This window comes from Gopherus flavomarginatus, chromosome 7 (assembly GCF_025201925.1).
Source record: "Gopherus flavomarginatus isolate rGopFla2 chromosome 7, rGopFla2.mat.asm, whole genome shotgun sequence".
Classification (NCBI taxonomy): Eukaryota; Metazoa; Chordata; order Testudines; family Testudinidae; genus Gopherus; species Gopherus flavomarginatus.
In genome coordinates, this window is record NC_066623.1 from 110,848,444 (window position 1) to 110,867,092 (window position 18,649).

The window sequence follows — 18,649 nt, forward strand, 5'->3', positions numbered from 1 at the left end:
TTCCCATTGATGTCAATATGCTGTGGATCAGACCCATCTTTGACATATCTTCATTATGTTATGGGCTTGCTAGATTGTAACCTTGTTATTGAGGTTGTAGCTGGGCTTCTTTAGCTAGGTTAAAATTGTGATCTATCACTTTAAGTTCTGTGGGGTTTTCCTGGTCTTGTTTGCAGGCTAGGGGGCTCTATGGGAAGCATATGATGTGGGTCTTTAAGTAAGCAACTTGCAGAGAGCCATCTAGAGTGAGGTGAGTTGCGTTGTGCCTGCTTTGTCTCTCTCTCTTTTGGGGTATCATTCTGAATCCTAAGAAACAAAGTGTTACATTGCAACCTTCCAGCAAGAGTATTTTATGTCATCTGACTCCAGCTGGAATAATTGCAAAAGCAGGACATAATTTCACCTGTGGAGTTCAGCAAATAGGATGCACCACTTTGCATGTAGCCCAAAGGGTAATGGCAGCATAAGAGTTTGTGGGGACTATAAATGTGCCATATCCCCCTGGCTGGAATTGGACCAATATCCAGTTCCTAAACCACAAGATTTATTTGCAAAGCTGACAGGGGCAGTGACGTTTACCAAACTAGACTTGTCTCAAGCTGACCTGCAGATGGCATTGGAGCTAGATTAAAAAAAAATGTGGGCAATGAACAGACATAAGGTGCTATTTAGATATGAAATATTATCCTAGGGGATAGCTGGTGCCTGTGTTATGTTTCAAAGAATAATGGATCAGTTAGTGCCGGTGGTAAATGGTGTTGCCTGTTATTTGGATGACGTATCATTCATAGATTCCAAGGCCAGAAGGGACCATTCTGATCATCTAGTCTGACCTTTTGGATAACACAGGTTGGAGAATTTCACATAAATGATTCCTACAGCAGATCTTGTTTTAAAAAAATCCAATCTTGATTTGAAAATTGGCTGCTGGAGAACACACCACAAGTCTGGGTAAATTGTTCTGATGATTAATTAGCCTCACTGTTAAAAAGATACACCTGATTTCCAGTCTAGCTTCCACTGCCAACTTTTGGATTGTGTTATCTTTGTCTGCTATGTCAGAGGAACATTTAAAAATCCTAGAGGGGGTTCTAAAGAGCTTGTAAAATCATAGCTTTAAACAGAAGTGTGCTTTTTTTTCAAAAAAGCCGGGTTACTTCATCCAGCCATTTTCTAGATGCAGGAGTACACCTATTAAAAGAGATGACAAAAGCCATTCAGAATGCCCCTGAGCTTTGTAATGTCTCAGAGCTTAGATTGTTTCAGGCTATGTTAAAACTATTATGGAAGATTGAATTCCAAACTTATCAACAGTAACCAGTCTGACGTCTGCCCGGTTATGGAGAAATATGAAGTGGGTTTGGACAGAAATAAGAAAATAAGGCTTTGGAGAAAGCAAAAAAGAAACTAAGTCGTGCCAACCTATTGGTACATTTTAATCCGGAGCTTCTCACAACGCTAGCCTGTGATGTGTCTCCTGTAGGAATTGAGGTTTTCGTTTCACATCTTTGTAAAGATGGGAGTGAAAAACCTATAATATCTGCTCCCAGGACATTGTCAAAGGTCAAGAAAAAATACTCACAGATAGAAAAAGAGACGTGGGTTATTAATTTCCATGAGTACCTCTCTGAAAAAAATTTACCTTCGTTACAAATCATAAACCACTGGTAAAAATAATGGGCCCAGATGTAGGCATTCCACCACTAGCAGCAACTAGACTTCAAAGAGGGGGCTTTGATCTTTGCTGCCTACTAAGATGGGATATATTATAGACCATCCGAAAAACATGCTAATGCAGATGCATTGTCCTGTTTGTCCTTGCACACAGGGAAACATATAGAGGAAAATTCCGTGGACAGAGTCTCTTTCCTAGATGACCTCCCTATTACAGCTAAGGAAGTTGCTCTGTAAACAAGACAAAAAGATGATTTTGGTTAAGATGATGCACCACACTTGAGACTGGCCAAATCACATAACCAAAGAGCAACGTAGCCATTACTGTTTCAGCAAACTATTAGCCACGCAGAAGGGTTGCTTGCTATGGGGAATACAAGTGATACTGCCAATATGTGTGCAGAAAAGGATGCTGGTGGAATTACACGAGCGGCACCAAGGGTTAATAGATATGGAAGGGATGGCCAGAAATTGTTTCTGGTGGCTGGCTTTAGATTAAGATTTAGAAATGGAAAGTAGCCAGTGCGACTCCCATTATAGCCATAGGAACATGCCAGAAGAGACACTGTCACCCTGGCAGCAACTGGGCATCGGCTTTCCAGAAAAAGATAAGCAAATACATGTAATAGTGGTTAATGATTATTCTTGGTGGCCAGAGGCGAGGCACATGATTTAAAACCTCTTCTGTAATAAACAACTGATGTGCTTTGCAATATTTGCCATTTGTGGGTTACCTGAGGAACTCTCTTCATATAACAGTCCACAGTTTATATCTGGGATTTTCAGACATTCCCACAGCAAAATTCAGTCAAACGTATTGGGTCAGCTACCCACCACCCAGCATCACATGGATTGGCACAGAGTGTTGTGCAGACATTAAAACAAGCACTAGACAAAACTGAATGGAGTCCCCTGACACATTGCATTGCAAATTCCCTACTCTCATATAGGTCTACCCCACAGCCTGCCACTCAGAAGACTCCAGCTGCTTTGTTTTTAAAATGCTAGTTATGTACTAAATTTGATTTACCTAGATCCGACCTATGGAGAGCACTCAACAAAAGATGGCAAAGAGTGAAAAAACCTACCCCATAAACCTGCCAGGTTTTTCTGCTGAAGGCAGACAGTGTTGGTGCAAAATCACATGGGAGGGATGAAGTAGGGGGAAAGCTGTAAAGCAGATATGGGACTAGAGACATCTGTGGTAGAGGTAAAATGGGAGATAATGAAGAGGCCCAGTGATCAACTGTTACCAGAAAGAACCTCAGTACTGCTACAGGATGCAGCCTCTGACATTAGTAAGGATGGGTGTAGCTTTTGTTGGCCAGAGGAGGAAGAGAAGGCATGGGAGATGGTGGCCAAGAGAGAGAGAGAGAGGGATAGTGCTTCTTTTGGGGTTGACACAAATAGGACAAAGTTCAGGTGTCACTTTCTCTCCCTGGCAGGCACCACTGGCCTCAGCAAAATCACCAACTTCCTTTAAGGTTAAATTTGTGATTTTTTAAAATTGTGTTTGAGGAATTTACAGGGGAGGAGTGTGGTGGATTGAAAAGTGTGTTAAAATTGTGATCTATCACTTTAAATTCTCAAAAGGGGTCCCTGGTTCTTCTTGCAAGCTATGGGGCCTGGTGGGAAGTGTACAATCTGGGCCTGAAGTAGTCTGCCTGCAGACAGAGAGCTAGAGTAGGGTGGAGTGAGTTGCACTTCTCTGTTTTAGGGAGCAGCCTGCTTTGTCTCTCTGTTTATTGGTTGTTTTGCATTATGGTTCTGAATTCTATGAAAATAAAGTTATATTGCAACCTTCCAACATGAGTATTTAAGTTCTTATCTAACTTCTCTGTGTGCATGCTGTGAACACAACTAGAGAAAACCCCGGGAGTCATTCCACACAAGAGCAGGAGCACAAGCCTGCAGAGCCCAAGAAGGGCGAAGAGTCTGTGGAGGAGTGAGTCTGGTTAGGAGCAAAGAGTTATGTTTCTCTAAGTTCATTTTATTGGACTCTTTGTTTACCCCAGAATGAGTGAGACTGAACTAGAGAAGGAGTGCCTGCAACACTACCTCCAGCCATGAGGGGCTATGCCAGCAGTGAGTCCACTCTTCTACCCTATTAAAGAGTAATCATTTGCCAAGAGTTGCCACGTAGAGGAGTCTGAGATACCATAGGTTCCCGCTGTACCTAGCAAAGGAAATAAAAGCTTTAAGGTCACAGTGAAGTTCCTTTTTGCAGAAGTTGGCTTTAAATGGTGACCACTGGATCAAATTTTCAAATCTCATCTGGTAACATAGGCCTAAATCTCCCGCTGGTATCAATGAACTAAACTCCGATGAAATCAGTGGAACAAGGTTGATTTACACGGCCTGAAGATCTGATTCATATTTTTCTCCCTTGCTGATCAATCTAATTTTTCTGTCCCTCTGTCACTAAAGTAACCAGCAAATGTTTGGGAATACAGTTTTAATGAAGGACATCATATGGCTCAGAATAAATATATATATGTCTTTGACTGGACCAACAAGCAACCTTTCAGGCTCAAAGGGACGGGGGATCTTTTTTTCCCCAAAGTTGGGATTTTTAATGCATTTGATAGTCAAATAACTTACAAATCTCTTATGTATTTTGCCCACATTTCGCAATGTTAATGCCAGTGGATTTTCTTCAAGTGCACATGTATCCCATTCTTGGACTGTAAGACCATCTGGGGTATTTTCCTGGGAATCTTCGCTAGATCGAGTGAAAACTCAAAGCGTAGCAGGGACAAAGCAATGGCCACTTTCATCTCGATCATGGCAAACTGCTGCCCAATACAGTTCCTGAGAAGAGAGAGATGGAACCAGTGAGAATATTGAACCTGAGTGTCCTGATGCTTGCTCCAAAGTCACTTGAAGTCAATGGGAAACTTTCCATTGACTTCAAGTGCTCTTGAATCAGGCGTATTAAGATTCTTTCATATCCCATTAATCCAACAAAAAGAAAGTGCTTTAAAAGATTTAGTTTATTTTTCACTCTTTGCCAATACGTTGATAGGCTAATTGCTGCTCAACAATTCCTTATCCTCCATGTGTTTCATGCCGAAAGGAATCAAACTGGTTTTAACTATCCAACTCATTAATTGATATTTTAGGATCAGTCCAAAACTTCCATAGACTCCAGCATGGTTGTTCATTGAATATATAGAATTCTACAGCTACAAGGAAGAAACAGCACAGAACTGTTAGCATGAACAGAAGATTAGATCAGGTTTTACTACCTCCTTTGTGGAGCCCTAAGACCAGAAGATGGTACTGCCATTTATATGTAGGTGATGTCAATATATATGGCTTGACTATAAAGTAACCTAGAGAATTGTTACCATCGCATATTAGTTGAGCAATATATTGTCAATGCTGGTGTAAATTGACATCACTCTATTGACTAAAAAGGAGAAATGCTGACTTACACCAATGGAGGATGTAGCTTCTGGAGTGCATTGTTTGGCCACTAATGCAGCCCTTCAAGCACTGTAATTCTGAAAAGAGGGACTGAAGAACAGGAAAATGCCCCTCGTCACTCAAGAAATGCAACAATATCTAGGCACCTGCTGGCATGGCTGATTGGTAATGTAACGGGGATGGGCAAACTCAGGTGCAGCACCTTGTTGGTTAGGGTGGTCATTTTGCAAAACCAAGGATGGTTCAGCTACAGCACCCTGCAGAGCAGGACCATTGTTTTTCATAAGAACATAAGAACGAACATACTAGGTCAGACCAATGGTCCATCTAGCCCAATATCCTGTCTTCCAGCAATGGCCAATGCCAGGTGCTTCAGAGGGAATGAACAGAACAGGTAATGATCAAGTGATCCATCCCCTGTTGCCCATTCCTAGCTTCTGGCAAACAGAAATTAAGGACATGATCCCTGCCCATCCTGTCTAATAGCCATTGATGGACCAATCTTTCATGAACTTATCTAGTTCTTTTTTTAACCTTTTTGTAGTCTTGGCCTTCACAACATCCTCTGGCAAAGAGTTCCACAGGTTGACTGCATTGTGTGAAGAAATACTTCCTTTTTTGTTTGTTTTAAATCTGCTGCCTATTAATTTCATGTGGTGACCCCTAGTTCTTGTGTCGTGAGAAGGAGTAAATACCATTTTCTTATTTACTTTCTCCACACCAGTCATGATTTTATAGACCTCTATCATATCCCCCTTTAGTCATCTCTTTTCCAAGCTGAAAAGTCCCAGTCTTATTAATCTCTCCTCATATGGAAGATGTTCCATACCCCTAATCATTTTTGTTGGCCATTTCTGTACCTTTTCCAATTCCAATATATCTTTTTTTTTTGCAATGGGGCAACCAGATCTGCATGCAGTATTCAAGATGTGGACATATCGTGGATTTATAGAGATGCAATGTGATATTTTCTGTCTTATCATCTATCCCTTTCCTAATGATTCACAGTATTCTGTTCGGTTTTTTGACTGCCGCTGCACATTGAGCAGATGTTTTCAGAGAACTATCCATAGTGACTCCAATATCTCTTTCTTGAGTAGTAACAGCTGATTTAGATCCAATCATTTTATATGTATATAAAGAAGCTGAGGGCAGTAAGATAAATGTTTCTGACCTTTCTCCAATTTTATTATTCTATGACTCTTTGATATTTGCATATATTCACTTTTTAAATTTTGTAAAAAAACAAGCTGTGTTCAATTATTATTACAGTGATACAAAAAATAAAAATGGACAACTATCCAAGATTCTAGGCACCTCTGCTATAGGACCAATGAGATTGCCAACAGAACATTTGACTTCCCTCTCCCCCACACAAGTGATTTCTCTCAAAGAGAAAGACATACATACACACCTCACAGGAGCCCACATAAATACATATGTCTTGCGGTATGCTCTGAAGATCAGTAGACTTGAGCTTTCTTGGACCAGGGTTTCAAGTCTGTCCCAGAGCTCAGGAATCCTCATAGAGAAGGGGTTCCCACCAGCCCACCCTTGTTTAAATCGAGGGGAGCCCATTTGAGCACCTCTGCCAATCTCAGCTGAGGCTGTATGGCATGGGGAGAGATCACAGAGATCTTGAGCAAAAACTCTTCCACCATGGAATGCGGTGCATTGAGAAAAACACAAGAAAATAACAGAGAAAGAAATAGAAAACTCTTCCCTTCCTTAATAAATGGGTCCAATACTGAGCTCTTTGCCTTTCTTATTTACCACTCCCATTGATTTCCATCACAGTTTATCTGTGCAAGAACAGAATAAAGGACTCAGAATGGATCAGCAAGGAGAGCTGCCTCTTGGAGCTCAGAAAGAGAAGGATAAGGTGAGAACTGCCAAAAGCCAAGCTGAGCTCGACCTCGCAAAGGAAATAAAAACCAATGGTAAAAGGTACTTTAGCCAGGTAAATAGAAAAGAAAACAAGGAAAGATGAACTGGGGACCGCTACGCACTGAGGATGGGGTGGAGATTAAAGAGATAATCTAAGTATGGTCAAACACAGAAATGAACATATACTCTCAGTTTTTAGTAAGGGTAATGAGGCACTTGGGTCCAATGGCGGGGTGGCTAATGGGAACAAGGATATGAAGTAGAAATTACCACATTCAATATGGAAGCCAAACTCAAACAGTTTAATGGGATCAAACGGAGGGCCTGGATAATCTCCACCCAAGAATATTAAAAAAAAAATTGCACACACAATTGCAAGCCCAATAGCAAGGATTTTTAGTGAATCCATAAATTGGGGAGTGATACCCTGTGACTGGAGAATTGCATATATAGTATCTATACTCAAGAGGGGCTGGTGGGGGAGTGATTCAGGAAACTACAGGCCCATTAGTTGACCTCAATTGTATGCAAGATCTTAGAACAAATTCTGAAGAGAAAGTAATTAAAGACATCGAGATAAATGGTAATTGGGATAAAATACAACATGGTTTTAAAAAAGATAGATTGTGTCAGACTAACCTGATCTCTTTCTTTGGGAAGATAACTGATTTTGTAGACAAAGGAAATGCAGTAGATCTAATCTGCCTGCCTTACAGTAAAGCATATGATACAGTTCCACATGGGAAATTATTAGTAAAATTGGAGAAGATGGGGATTAATACGAGAACTGAAAGGTGGATAGGGACTGATTAAAGAAGAGACTGAAATGGATCATACTGAAAGGTGAACTGTGAGGCTGGAGCGAGGTTACTAGTGGAGTTCCTCAAGGATGAATCTTGGGACCAATCTTCATTAACATTTTCATTAATGACCTTTGCACAAAAAGTGAGAGTGTGCTAATAAAATTTGCCAATGACACAAAGGTGGGTGGTATTGCCAATATGGAGGAAGACCAAAATATCATATAAGAAGATTTGGATGACCTTGAATATTGAATTAATAGAAATGGGATGAAATAAAATAGGGCAAAGTGCATGGTCAAGCATTTAGGGACTACCAACAAGATTTTTTGCTATAAGCTGCACAGTTACCAGTTGAAAGGAGCAGAGGAAAAAAAGATCTGAGCATATTGGTTGATCATGGGATGATTATAAGCCACCAATATGATGTGGCTTTGAAAAAAGCTAATGCAATCATAGGGTGCGTTTAGCAAGATATTTTCAGCAGAGATAGGGAAGTGTTAATACCATTATCCAAGGCACTAGTGAGACCTCATCTGGAATACCATGTGCAATTCTTATCTCCCGTGTTTAAGAAAGATTAATTCAAACTGGAACAGATACAGAGCGGAGCTACTAAATTGATGAGAGGAATGGAGAACTTATAAGAGGAGACTTAAGGAGCTTTGCTTATTTAGCCTAACGAAAGGAGGGCTGAGGGGAGATATTGCTCTGTATAAATACATCAGAGGGACAAACATCATTGAGGGAGGGGAGTTAAGGTAAGGGCCAATACTTGCACAAAAATGGATATAAACTGGCCATTATATATATATATATATATATATATATATATATTATTATTATTATTATTATTATTAACAAGTTTAGGCTTGAAATTAGATGGAAGGTGTCTAACCATCAGAGAAATGAAGTTCTGGAACAGCCTTCCATGGGAAGTTGTGGGGGCAAGAAACTTAATTTGTTTAAAGACTGAGCTTGATAAGTTTGTGGAGGGAATGATATGATGAGATTGCTTACAATGCATATGGCCCAACCACAACTGCTATTAGCAAATATCTCCAATGGCTGGAGATGGGACACAAAATGAGGAGGGCTCTGAGTTACTGCAGATAATTCTTTCCCAGGTGTCTGGCTGGTTGCTCTCACCCACGTGCCTAGAGTCTAACTGATCTCCATATCTCGGGTCGGGGAAGGTATTTTCTCCCAGGGCAGATCGATGAAGACCCTCAGAGGGTTTCACATTCCCCTGCATCATGGGGAATGGGCCACTTGCTGGCTTGAACTAGAGTAAAGGGTGGAGTCTCTGTAATTTAAGACTTTAAATCAAGATTTAAGGACTTCAGTAACTCAGGTAGAGGTTTGGGGTTTACTGCAGGAGGGAGTGGGTGAGGTTCTGTGCCTGCAATGTGCAGGAGGCCAGACTAGATGATCATGAAGGTCCCTTCTGGCCTTGAAGTCTATGAGTCGATGAGGACTGGGTCCAATCAATGCACTTCTAAATGATTATTTTAACGTTTCTTGCATGCTGCCGGAAGGAGCAGCTGGCCTCATGTTTGGCATTTTCTATACTCTTCTTTTCCCCCTCTCTCTCTACCCCACATCCCAGTTATTTCCTTTAAAACATAAACATGTACTTAACAGCTCTCAATTCACCTTCTCACTTGAAGGAAAACTCTGATGTGATCCTGCTGCCTTTCAAATACTGCTAAGCGCCATAGGCTGGAGAAGAAAATGTGGCATGTCTCTTTAAATTGAAACCAGTGGAGAAATTATAGTGGTCAACCCCACCCATGTCCCATCCCACCCACCCACCGCCTTTCCCCCTCTCACAGCCAGCAAATCTCTACAGGCAGCTGGGCTGATTTGAAAAGAAGCTGCCCCACTGGACAGCACTGCTCATCCCCTTCTCTTTATTTCCCCACCCTCTGTATGTCACAGGTATGTGGGCTTTCCTTTCTGTGTGGGTGATGAGCTCACAGCCAGACATCCTTGGGAGTTGGTGATTATGACCGTGTGCACACGGCTGAATCTGATCCTTGGCAAATAAGGGGTTAACCTCAGCTCAGCAGCCCCCTGTCTCTCCACAGGTGCTTAGGGACAGGGTTATAAATTGTTGCTTGGGATATAGAGAGGAGAGCGAATGTTTTTGGCAGGAACAGGTTCCATACGCAGGGTCACAGAACTGGATTGATTCCCGAGCTGGGGAGCTCGCTATTTCCTTTTTTCACTTAAATTACCTTAATTTGCCTTTTTGCTATAAATATTACGCCTTGAGGAAGACCTTGCCGACTGCAACTGTATCTCCCCCGCTCCCCACAGCCATTCTTCCGGCTTATCTTAACCTCATGATAAAGGCCGATATGACCAATCAGAATGTGATCTTGAATAATTAGAGCCTGATTCACTGCTCCATGACTCCTACTTAGTGCTGGTGAAATGCCCTTGATTTCAACAGACTGATGTTGGAATAAAACAGCAGTAGCACAGTGGCAAATGATGCCTCTGGTATCCTAAATCAGATTGTAATGAATAGGTAAGATCATGTTCCATGTCTGGCTGTATAATCCCTGATATTCTCAGCAGAGCCAGGAAGGGCAGCATAACCGTGTAATAATGTGTACATGATATGGAAAAGCACAGTAGGTTTTCCCTAGTTGGATTTCTCCTTATTGTGTTGGGAAGGTGGAGTCACTTATCACCTGCTGGAGGTGTCTTTCAGAAGCTGAATTAGGAAAGAATCAAATAGCTTTACTTAGAGTTTGTTTACGGAGCTTCAAATGACAATACCCCTTTGCCTCCAGCTATGTCTGTAATTTTAAAGTGTACGGTTTAATACTATGTCAAGTGTGAGAAGAAAACACTCTAACTTGTGTTAGTCAGTGTCTGGGTGAGGCAGATTTTGTGCCTTTTTTGTAACTAAGATTATTTACAGAATGATTAAGTCAAGGGAACTCAATGGCGCTCACTGATTGATTTACGCCAGCTCGGGGATCTGGCCCATGAACTTCTAGGGAGCCCACCGTGGGAGAAATTTCTGTGCAGCCATAAAACTGTCCTAGTGTCCCCTATGCCATGCTGCCAGCAATCCCCAGGTGTAGCAGGTGGCTCCTCAGAAAGGAGGTATGATATTTGGGTCTGCGGATATACCCTAATTGTAAGCCCAGCTGTGACAAGTGAGTGAAAGTCCATAAAGTGTCACAATAACCTATAACAACCAATGTCGATGGGGAAAGGTGCAAAGGGGAAACAAACTAAATTAGTCCAAACAAAAAGACCTCCTGATCTAACTCAGGGAATGTGTTTAGACCATGTCTGGAAAACAAGAGAAGTGCGGGACTGGAAAACAAAGGACCAAAACTGGTGTTTTGGAAATTAGGCCTAACTGGTGAATGCAGGAATGAGGACAAAATATTCTGCTCAAAACTCCCTTTTCTTTTAAAGAAAGAGAATCTGTCTGAGAACTGCTGCTTGGGGACAGGTAAACCAAAAGGAGCGAGCTTTGCCATCAGGGCAGCCACCACCACCACCTCCTGGGACCCTGGGAACTATTTGTTGGCCTTTGTCATCCTCATCCTGAGCAGACTGAGACTCAGATGACATCGCCAGCTCCACTGGCTCAGGCTAGATCCCAACCACCACCAGGGATGTGAGATTTTGTCCTTCCCTGCCTTGTTTCTTCTCTTTCCTATTCCTTTCCTTTTTCCTCCTGTCTAATAAGAGTGGCTTAGCTGGCCGAGACTGTCTATTTTGCTGTGCTTTTGTAAGCCTGTGATCACAGAGACAGTTGAAAAGCAAAGCTCTAAACTGTCCACAGCTGGTACGGGTTTGCCCGTTGACTCCGCTTCTGCCTCTCGCAGTGGTGGAGTTCCGGAGTCGACGGGCAGCGCGTTCGGGGATCAATTTATCACCTCTAGATGAGACATGATAAATCGATCCCTGATGGATCGACCACTACCTGCCGATCCGATGGGTAGTGTAGACATACCCTCTTTTGTCTCCCATTCTTGGATTCACTTTACATTGTTCTCTGTACATGGAACAATCTCCTATTTCCTGTCTACCTAGTGCACTCTCCCCTTTCAAATGCCTCCTTAAAACTCACTTCCCCAGGAATCCACTCTGCCTTGTCTTCCTGGACGATGATCTCTCTATGCCATGTTCCCTTCTGTTGCCTTTAAGTATCTTCTCTCCCTTTTCCCTGTCTGCCATAGGGCCTCATCCTGCTCCCGTTGGAGTCGGTGGCAAAACTCCCATCTGGATCCAGGCCTGAGCTCTTGGCAGCACTGACTCCAGGTTTATAAATCGCTGCGTAGGTTACTGGCACTAACTAGACACGAATACTAATGCTATGCCCCACCTTGCTCCAGCTGAAAAAGGCATGAAAGCATGGGAGTGTCTCTGGGAGGAGTTCTCCGGCGAAAACCTCATGGGATCAAATACCTGTAATGAGAGTGTTTGATAACTCAGAAGAGATAACATCACTGTAGCACTCCTGTTTAGATGAGTGGCTGATCTCTCATATTCCTGTTGCTTGCTGAATGTTAGCCTCACTGTGTTGCATCAGTGAGATTATAGAATTGTAAATTAGATGTGTCTCCAACCAGAGGGCCACAACAGAGCCAAGTGTGGCAGGGAGCTTTATTACATCCTTTGAATAGGTGGTACTATGATACATTGGATAAGGATGTGGCCCTGGCAGTCAGGCGACCTGGATTCAATGTCTTGAAATGCTGTGTGACCGTTGGCTAGTCATTTCCCCTTTCTTTTTTGCCCCCTTTCATCTTTTCTCTGTCTGAGCTATTTAGGCTGTAATCTCTATGGGGCAAGGGCCAAGGTCTTGCTCTGTGATTATACATCACCTAACACAACGGGGACCTGATCCAGGACTGGGGTCCCCCGGTCACTACCCCAAGACAGTAGCTGCAGGAAACAGGTTATTATTATAAAGACAGAAAAGTACCATACCTCAGGATCTTTCCATAAGCTGGGGTCCCTGTGTATAAGATAGATGTTTATTCCAACCAAAGTGCCTGCAAAGCAACAGAAGAGATAAAAAGCTGAAGAAAAAGACAGGTCTTTGACATAGCTTCTCTGCTTAAGCTATGTTCTGTGAGAGGCTAAGCATTCTTACAACCACAGTAGCTAGCATTTTTATCACCCCCATTTTCAGGCCACCTATCCCAGTGCAGTTGCTCAGTGGGAAAGTATTACAGCTCTCCCCCTGAACTTCGGTGAGAAGAGCAATAATAATATCTGATTCTTCCCTAGTTGGGTTCTGTGACATGAAACCAGCTGGACCTCCACAGCTCAGCCTCACTCTATGGCTGTGGATCTCAACTGGAATCATGTGGGCAACGTATCACCCATGCTCCATCCAGTGTCCAGACTGCAGAGTCTACACATCCCTTGGGACTACTGGGGACAACACCAGGGAGGCCCTGCACCCCTGTTACATCTCCCCATCTCCACAGAAGGGGAAGTGAGAAGGTGGGTGGGACTCCATAGCTGAGAATCAACTGCAGAAGCTCCATTTTGCATCAGTCATTGGGGGTGGACAGATCTGCTGGCACAGAGATTTCCCCCTGGGGCAGTTGGGAACTAGGAAGACTGGACTACACCATCACCATGATCATCTCCAACCCTGCTTAGCACCAGAGGAACATTTTAGTCCCCCTCATTCCCTGTACAGCTCTAGAAGGACGATTTCAGCCCCACAGTGCAGGACTCTATGCGTGGAGGAAAGAAAGAGGAAGAATCTGTGGAAGTCGGCAGCATGAGAAGTTCATGGACATATTCTCTTTTCACCTTCCCAACAGGTCCCAACCACAGTGTTACAGGGAAGGAGAGGAGAGGGGAAGCCTAGAAAGTCTTGCAATGAACGTGGTGAGATCACCATGACTGGAGAAGGCATTCAAGGCTAAGGCTAGTCCTTAGATTCATCTACTAGGGATAATAGGCTCAGATGCAGTGATAATGAAGGCAGATGGGCTATGTGACCCAACAGAGGCCACTTTGAGACCAAATAACTTCAGGATTCTACATGGCCCATTTAGTAAGCCCGGACTTGGTGAGGCTTAATGGAGGGCTGTGGAAGCAATTTGTAGCTCTCAACAACCAGCAAGACAGGGTGCAGACTCCAGAAAGGGGAAAGGGAGTATACCGACCTTCTGGTAAATAACGCCCGTCATGGAACGTGATGGGTTTGCTAAGCTGGCGGCCCACAAAGGGCACCGGAGGGAAAATGCGCATACTCTCCTTGATGCACATTGTGGTGTTAGGCATCTTACCCAGGTCATCCCTGCAAGCAAGAGAAATTGAGTGACACCCTCCTTCTCGATGCAATAATACAGGCAGGCAATATCCATGCTGAGAATCCATGCTGCAGGTTGCATAAAAAACCTGTGCCCAGTGTCCAGGGTGAGCTGCTAACCGTATTGTTCTGCCTAAAACGATCATTTTCATTAGACCCGCTTAGCTGGCTTTTACACTGACAACTTCTCTCCTTTTATTCTATTTTTTAAGCCTGTAAAATACAGTTTAATTTCCCCTCTCCGCCCCCCGTGATGAAAATCAGCAGAAAGTGAGTCTGGTGATTCGGGGGGGATAGGATTAGAGGATTTATGGCACCCATGCTTGACTACCCTGTGTTCTCACTGAACAGTAGGTGGGTGATCAAGCCAACCTGCAGCAAAATGATGTTTATACCCTCAGTTGTGCCTGCTAGCTCAGGCTCAGAGTATCCTCAAGCCTAGGTTAGAGGTTCTGCAGTGTGGACCAGAGAGAGGGTAGAATAACACCCAGGCTGTAGCCCGGGATAACTCTGTAATGAAGACTTACCCTAGTCGTAATGATGTATATAACCGGCGTGGCCAAACCATGGTTCGCGAGCCACATGCGGCTCATGGAGCCCCACCCCCCATTCTCCACCTACCAGGCTATGGATGTCTTGCAGCTCTTGAACGGCTGAAGATTATGGTGTGTGTCTCGGAAGGTCGGTCAGTTTGGCCACCTCAGTTGATAAGAATGGCAGTTGCTTGGCTAATGGCACTATGGGGACCTCAGTGGCTTTGCTTAATGAAGTCTTTCTGAACTATTCCTTCTCTTTCAATTTGTGGCCATGGAGTCATACCCCTGAGCTTGTTTTGTTTGTTAGTTTTGCCTAGCTCTGTAACTCTTCTGCTTTTCCAATGAGTCCAGTGTGTCCAATCCATGGAAGGGCAGCGGGCGGGGCTGGGGGTTCTGCTCCTTTCCCTTCTGGAAAGGGTAGCGGGGAAAGGAGCAGAACCCCCAGCCCTGCCCCCCAGCCCTCTCCTCCTCCTCCTGCTGCTGCTGTGTCTTTCCAGTACTCCATACTGGCTATAAATAGCAGGGGCGGCTCTAGGTATTTTGCCGCCACAAGCACGGCAGGCAGGCTGCCTTCAGCGGCTTGCCTGCAGGAGGTTTCCAGTCCCGCGGATTCGGCGGCACACCTGCAGGAGGTCTGCCGAAACCGCGGGACCAGAAGACCCTCCGCAGGCTTGCCGCTGAAGGCAACCTGCCTGCTGCCCTCCTGGCGACTGACAGAATGCTCCCCCATGGCTTGCTGCCCCAGGCACACGCTTGGTGTGCTGGTGCCTGGAGCCGCCCGTGTAAATAGCTTGCTGGTACGGCGTACCGGAGGGTACCGGCCCGCATGCACTGCTGGCTTACTCACAAGTGTTTGCAGGATTGGGCAAACAGTTTCGTTCTGAAACATAAAGCAATTGACCTACATTTATAATCCAGGCCTGTCTGCACGCTCTCTACCTGCCTTCCTTGGCACACCTCCCCAGTTTCTGAAAGGACAGGTTTTGGGTGGGAAAGGCTGCGTGGCTACACAGCCAACAAAAACTGTCATTCATTTTTATGATTATTTATGCAACTCCCAGCCCTGAACCTCCTCCCGGAGCCAGCATCCTATACCCTCTCCTGCACCCCTTACCTCCTCCTGCACCCCAACCCCCTGCCCCAGCCGTGATCTCCTCCCAGAGCCAGCACTCCATACCCCCTCCTGCACCCCGAACCCCCTCCTGCACCCCGTGCTCCCTCCTATACTCCAAACCCTGCCCCAGCTCTGACCCAGCACCCTGTACCCCCTCTCCCATGCCGAACCCCTAAGCCCCAGTTCCACGGCTGCCCAGAGGATTCAGGGGGCCTGGGGCAAAGCAATTTCAGGGGCCCCTTCCATAAAAAAAGTTGCAATACTATAGAATACTATATTTTCATGGGGGGCCCTGCAGGGCCGGGGGCAAATTGCCCCACTTTCCCCCACCTCTGGGCGACCCTGCCCAGCCCAGAACCTGCACGCCCTCCTGAACTCCAATGCCCTGCCATAGTCTGGTGAAAGTGAGTGAGGGTGGGAAGAGCAACGGAGAGTGGGAGAATGGGTGGAGTGAGCGAGGCGGGGCTTCGGGGAAGGGGCAGGGTAGATCCTGGGTTGCACTTAAATTCAGAAAGTGATCTTGTGTGTAAAAAGGTTGGAGAACATTGCCCTAAAGAGTGTACAAAGCTGTATAGATAAGCATTTGAGGTGAGTAAAGAAACCACAGTGAAAAATGACCCAATGTATTCAGCCTCCTTTTTTTCTGCTCATGGCAGGGCCGGCTTTACGCCGATTCCACCAATTCCCGGAATCAGGCCCCACGCTGAAGAGGGCCCCACGCCGAAGGGGGTCTTTGGCAGCATTTTGACGGCAGGGGGTTCTTCAGTGCTGCAGAAGACCTGGAGTGGACCCCCCACCGCCGAAGTGCCACCGAAGACCCCTGGACCACTGCCGAGTATTCCAATCGGGCCCCATGGGTCATAAAGCCGGCCCTGGCTCATGGAATATTATATTTTTACTCTGTGGGTTGTGACTGATTGCAAACAGTTTGCTGAAAGGTTCTGGCACTTTCTATTAGAAATGTAAGTCATGTGGCTTAGTTGTGATTAGTCAGATAGGTTATATAGTACAAAGTTGCCTGGTTGAATGAGGGCACAAGAATTACCAACAGGAACCTTTGTCTAGGCGCATTTAAATTTGGTTCCTACAAATATTCATCCACATGGATTTGAAATTTGTTTCCCACAAAAATCCATGTCAATAATACCTAATCGCTTGAACATTTTCAGAGAGCCAAAGGGACAGAATGCAAGGAGTCCCATGGGAACTCATTAAACCATTTGAATATTCACAGACCATGATTGAAATCTACTCCCAGCTCAGTTCAAGTGGTTTAATCTGAGAGTGACCCTAATTAAAACAGCATTGCAAAGTCCAGCTTGCCTTTGACTGCTACAGTTTTTGATGGACACGCAAAATATTGTTTAATTTTCTCATTATCATCCAAGGTTCTCATACATGTTACAGTGACAAGGGCTACTTAATTATCTAGATTAGAGGGCTGGATGGCAGGAGATATAATTTTGCACTCACGCTGGTAGATTTTTATGACAACTTTTCAGCACAGATTTCCAGAGATAGCATCCGCTTATTTTTAATGGATCTGAAAGTCACATATGTCGCCATTAACTCGCTTGTTTATGTCAGTCTCATCAGTGATGTCAGGCACAGCTGTGGGATTAGCGTTTGTTAACTGAATGCCCCTTAAGAGTAAGACAATGGAGAATAAGAGAGTGAAACTTTTTTAAAACTGTGGGGCCCACAAAGTTAGTATCTACGTTTAATATGGGGAGTTGGATTTCTAAATATGTAAGTAAGACAGACCTAGCTGAACCTTCAGCTATTTGACAGTCTCCATTTACACACAAAACATGAAATGTTCTTGCAGGCATCCATGTTAAAGACAATGAAAATCCTGTTCAAAACTCTGATTCAAAGACCACTTGAGTCATTGTAAAAACTCCCTCTGACTACCACTGGGCTTTGGATCAACTAAATATCAGGGCAATATACCACACTGCCTGATGCCCTGAGTTTCAGGGACTTCTTAGTTTCCAACGCTCAGAATATCTTAATTCACCAGACATAATCTTGAGAGGAAATAACATGAAATAAGATGTGAGCGCTCACCACTGAATGGTCTCCCGGTCACCCAGAAGCTCCCGTATCTCTTCTCTGCATTTCTGCTGGTGCTCTGGGTACATGGCTAGGCAGTATAAGGTCCAACAGATCCCGCTGGCTGTGGTATCATGACCCCCAAACATGAAAGTGTCCACCTCAGCACGTATGTCTTCATCAGATAATCCATCTCCCTTTTCATCCTAATTAGATAGGGATATTGGTCAAGGGAATGTATTAGCCCAGAGATATATTGCTGCTGCTGCACCACACTGCACCTAATGCTGTCCTTGACAAACATTAAGCAGACATACCATTACCACTACCAATGGTGATGGCAAATGCAGAGTAACAGTAGGGAAGGAGGGTTAAAAATGGTCTCTTCTCTCTTTCTTTCTACCCTTGAGCTCCAGAAATCTCTCTGTTTTCTGAGGTCTCTCCCCCATTGGGCATGCAATGTGTTTCACTCTGAGGCTAGTACACAGATTGGAGTGGCCAGTAGAGCTGGTCTGATTTTTTTTTCCCCATGGAAATTGTCCATTTGTTTTCATCAAAAAAAATTATGGGAAATTAGTAGTTTTCATCAAACTCTAAACTGAAAGATTTTGGCTGAGAATCGTCATTGTAGTGTCTCATGGCAGTTGTAATTGGCTCCCCTTGTCCCCATTCTCCGCTGTGGGACAGGCAGGGCCAGCTCCAGGCACCAGCTCAGCAAGCAGGTGCTTGGGGCGGCCAAGAGGAAGGGGCGGCACGTCGGGCTCTTTGGTGGCAATTCGGTGGCGGGTCCCTCGGTCCCTTTCGGAGGGAAGGACCTGCCGCCAAATTGCCACCAAAGAAG

At 44.5% G+C, this 18,649-nt stretch overlaps 1 protein-coding gene across 1 annotated transcript in view; it reads right to left on the reverse strand.

Moving 5' to 3' along the window:
* Positions 1-4,310: 4,310 nt before the first annotated feature.
* The window catches only part of LOC127055107 (cytochrome P450 4B1-like), a 48,018-nt gene continuing 33,679 nt past the window's right edge, over positions 4,311-18,649 (reverse strand). The window contains exons 8-12 of the mRNA XM_050961721.1: positions 17,824-18,014; positions 13,958-14,091; positions 12,759-12,823; positions 12,151-12,233; positions 4,311-4,485 (exon numbers count right to left, since the gene is read on the reverse strand). Coding sequence (XP_050817678.1) covers positions 4,311-4,485; positions 12,151-12,233; positions 12,759-12,823; positions 13,958-14,091; positions 17,824-18,014 — 648 coding nt within the window. The remainder of the gene's footprint in view (positions 4,486-12,150; positions 12,234-12,758; positions 12,824-13,957; positions 14,092-17,823; positions 18,015-18,649) is intronic.